This window comes from Jatropha curcas, chromosome 8, assembly GCF_041381405.1.
Source record: "Jatropha curcas cultivar XTBG-Jc1 chromosome 8, XTBG_Jcur_1.0, whole genome shotgun sequence".
Taxonomy (NCBI): domain Eukaryota; kingdom Viridiplantae; phylum Streptophyta; class Magnoliopsida; order Malpighiales; family Euphorbiaceae; genus Jatropha; species Jatropha curcas.
The window spans coordinates 25,784,843-25,788,817 of NC_143158.1; the positions used below are offsets into that span (position 1 = coordinate 25,784,843).

General features: G+C 27.3%; 1 protein-coding gene across 1 annotated transcript; it reads left to right on the forward strand.

The window, feature by feature from the left end:
• Positions 1 to 1,651: 1,651 nt before the first annotated feature.
• On the forward strand, positions 1,652 to 2,590 carry LOC149494413 (uncharacterized). Its single transcript, XM_089725335.1, has 2 exons — positions 1,652 to 1,775; positions 1,959 to 2,590. Exons 1-2 carry the CDS (start codon positions 1,667 to 1,669, stop codon positions 2,528 to 2,530), a joined length of 681 nt encoding a protein of 226 aa, XP_089581461.1. The 5' UTR covers positions 1,652 to 1,666; the 3' UTR covers positions 2,531 to 2,590.
• The last annotated feature ends 1,385 nt before the right edge of the window (positions 2,591 to 3,975 follow it).

Consider the following 3,975-nt stretch of genomic DNA (forward strand, 5'->3'; position numbering starts at 1 on the left):
ATCCCACACTCATATATTTATTTTATTTAAAAATAAATTTTAAAATTTTAAAAGTTTTAATTATGTATATTCTATTTAAATTATTGTTTAAAATATATATCCAATCAAATTATATAAAAATAAAGAAAAATAAAATATTATAAAAATATCATATTTTTCTATCTTCTAAGTAAAATATTTTAAATTTTAATAAAATAAAATTAAATATTTAAAAAATAAAATATAAAATTTTCAAATGTCTCATTATCATAAATATTTTATACAAAATAAATTTTAAAAAAGTAAGACTCAAAATTTTAAAATGCTTAATTACCTACATGTATTTATTCGAGAATAAAGCTATTTTATGATATTGAAATTTCATCGATGGCACTATTAGAAATCTTTATTCCTCTATATTCCTACATTTATGAATAGTATAGATAGATTAGTATTTCAAAACGTGTGTTGCTAGTAATTACTTATTAAAGTTACTCGTTATATAATTTATAATATTTTGTTATCTTGAAGTTTTTGTTAATTTCAAAAGTTAATTATGTGCATGAGTAAATTGTTGAGAAAGAGATAGATAGACTCAATACTTTTTATTTAATTATTTACTTTAATAGTATACAAGCATAAATATAAAAAACAATAATGTATAATATTTTTAAAAATAATAAATATAATTGTTCCTTTTACGCGATGAATCTTCCTATCCTTTTAAAGAGTTGCTGGATTAATGGATGATTTAGTCTTATTCAGAACATCACTATCTTTATTATTTTTAATAGTAGAATCTTCCTAATATTATTAATTAAAAATTTAAATATATTTATTATGTATTTAGTAGCAATAGCTCTTTGTAGACAAAGTTTTTTTTTTTTTTTGTGTATATTTGGTCATTATTTTTTTTTCTTATCCAACTTTACAAGACCTTTATTGTTGTCATCTATATCTCTCTTGATAGTGCTCCGTAGAGTTGTCAGTGTGAAAAAACATTACCAAACAAATGATTATGAATTGGTTTACTAAATGCACATAATTATGATTATTTATTTTCCTAATTGAGTTATATAATATATTAAACGTATGAGTATATTACTAAATAAAATTATGATATTTGATTTTTTTTAGTTGGAGATTTTAAATCTTGATCTGCAGGTGCAGATCTTCGATCAATGGAGCTTGATAATGCAGTATGTACCTTCATTGATGCTATTGATGCATAGTAGTGAAAACTCATCTGTGTTCATTATATATTATAAATTTTTGAAAAAATAATCCAGTTATATAAGATCCAGAAGAGTTATTATTTTGACGTCCAAATCAATTAACGGACTAGGTGTGGTAATGAAGATTATATATTTTGTCAAAATCAATTCCAATTGGAGAGATCTAACATTATATTTTAATTTTAGTTTTATAGTTCAAAAGAATATGAATTCTTTTAGTTTATTAAAAGATCTGAACTCTGTTAGCCACTAATAGTAGAGTTCTATGTTTGGTCTATATGAGTATTTGTAATTCTTAATATTATAATTAATGAATTATATTTTCAAAAAAAAATATCCAAGTCATTGATTGCTACATCTCCTTGCAAATTTTCTTATATAAATAGAGGAGCTACTAGCTTCACTTCCTCATTCAAAACTATCTTTTCTGTGTTTTGGGTTGCTAAAGAAAAATGGAGTTCTCAAAAGCTTTTCTTCTTCTTATCGGCATTGTCTTGGCCACTGTCCTTCTCACCTCGTCGGAGGTCTTAGCTCGCCAACTTGCTGAAACTGTTCAAAATCGTGCGTTTTTAGCTTCCTCTTATCAAATATGTGTTTATCTTTCATTTGTTATCCGCTTATGTTTAAGCCTCTGTTATGTCTTTAAATAAACTAAAAACCAGCCTTCCTCTCTCATTTTCCAACAATTAACTTTTTGTTTTAATATTTGTACTAATTAATCTAATTACTTTATTCAATTTGTAGAAGATAACGCACATGTACACAAACAACATGTGCAACAATATAGGCACCAACACGAACATCTGCAGGAGCAGAAGTTCGAGAACAAACATGACGACGATTGTAAGGAAGATCACAAGCGCTACGACGACCATAAGGAAGATCACAAGCGCGAGGATGACCGTAAGGAAGATCACAAGCGACACGACGGTGGCAAGGACGATTACAAGTGCGACGAGGACCATAAAAAAGATCACAAGCGAGACGAGGAGGGTAAGAAAGATCACAAGTGCAACGACGACCGTAAGGTAGATCACAAGCGCGACAACGACCATAAGCAAGAACACAAGCGCGACGACGACCGTGAGGAAGATCACAACCGCGACGACGACTGTAAGCAAGAACACAAGCTTGACGACGACCGTAAGGAAGATCACAAGTGCGACGACGAGTGTAAGGAAGATCACAAGCGCAATGACTACCGTAAGGAAGATCACAAGCACAACCAAAAGGAAGATAATAAGCACAGGCACAAAAACGAACGTAAGTGTGATAATAAACATAATCATGATCATGATGACAAGCATGGCAATTGAGATGGATATGGGAAAAGGCATCCATAGTTATGCAAATAAAAACTAAAGTTGAAGATATAAGTAAGCTATATATAATATATATATATATATATATATATATATATAAAAGTTTGATTAATAAATATATAAGCTATATAAATATATATACATGAATAAGAGTGTTCATGGCTGGTGCTGAATCATTTATAAATCTATTTGCACAAATGTTGTCATTGTACAATCGGTATTATCTAAAAAAGTATTGTTCCCATGGTTGGTTAGTTCTTTTTCTTTTTCTTTTTTTTTTTTTGGTTTATGATTAGTAAATATTTTAGAGGCGCTTTAATTATATATTACTTGAAAAGAAGGAAACAACTTGAAAATTTTTGAAGCCACTGCCCTCTCTCAATGGATTAAGTAGTTGGCCTTATTGCTCAAGAAAATTTAGATTTGTAGATGGAATGAACAATTAATAAAAATTGATCAATCAAATTTCTATTTATTTTTTAGGATTTTTTCCTTATTTTATTATTTCAATCAAATCTTAGTCTTTTTCTCCTCGTGCAATCGATGAATTTTAGGATATTTACATGCGGATGAAAATATGAATAATTAAAAAATATTAATAATTGAAAGTGTTATTTGTAAAATCTTTATAATTAATAATTAATTAATCCTTATTTTTCTTTTCTTTTCTTATTTAAGAAAAATAGAAATTTTCCAATGGTTTGTTTTTCCTTTTAGATAAAATAAATGATAATTTACGGTTTGATAGGTGTCTCCAGGATTTTTAATAAAATAATTTTATGTTGCTCACAAAAAATAATGGACAAAAATCTTTTGTAATTTTGTTTCTCCTAGCCCAGTAAACACCACATTACTTTTTGCCTTCAAATTCAGGAAATTTTCTCGATTCATTATTTAAAAGTTGAAAGTACAATAAGATTAAAGTAATTCAGAGCTAAATTTATGTATTCAGTCAAATCTGCAGCAAGACTATGTTCTTGGCTTCTCATTTTGTATCATAAAATTGATGCAATAATAAAATATTTTTATAATGGCAAATAGATTTTATTAAGGTTAGGAGGCTAGGTTAAAGAAACCTATTAGTTGATTTTGATATCATGGAGAGCACTCGAGTGTCGCCGGTTTCCTCTCAAGAAAAGATCAGCTCTGGCGAAGTACTAAAAAGGTGTAGCTCCGAAATGGCAGCGGAGGTTCTATTGAAGCAGTGACAGACCTACGATTTAAGTTTTTGGGATATACATTTAAATTTATTGAGGCTTAGTTTTTATTTTATATTAAATTTTAAAAAATAAATTTAAATTTATTTAATAAAGGGGAAAACTTTATTTTAAAATTTATTAGAATCAATTTTTACTTGGCTTTTTACTTTTTAACTAAATTGTAAAAATAAATTTAAAATTTAATTAATAGAATAAAATATCTTTTTTCAGATAAAAAAA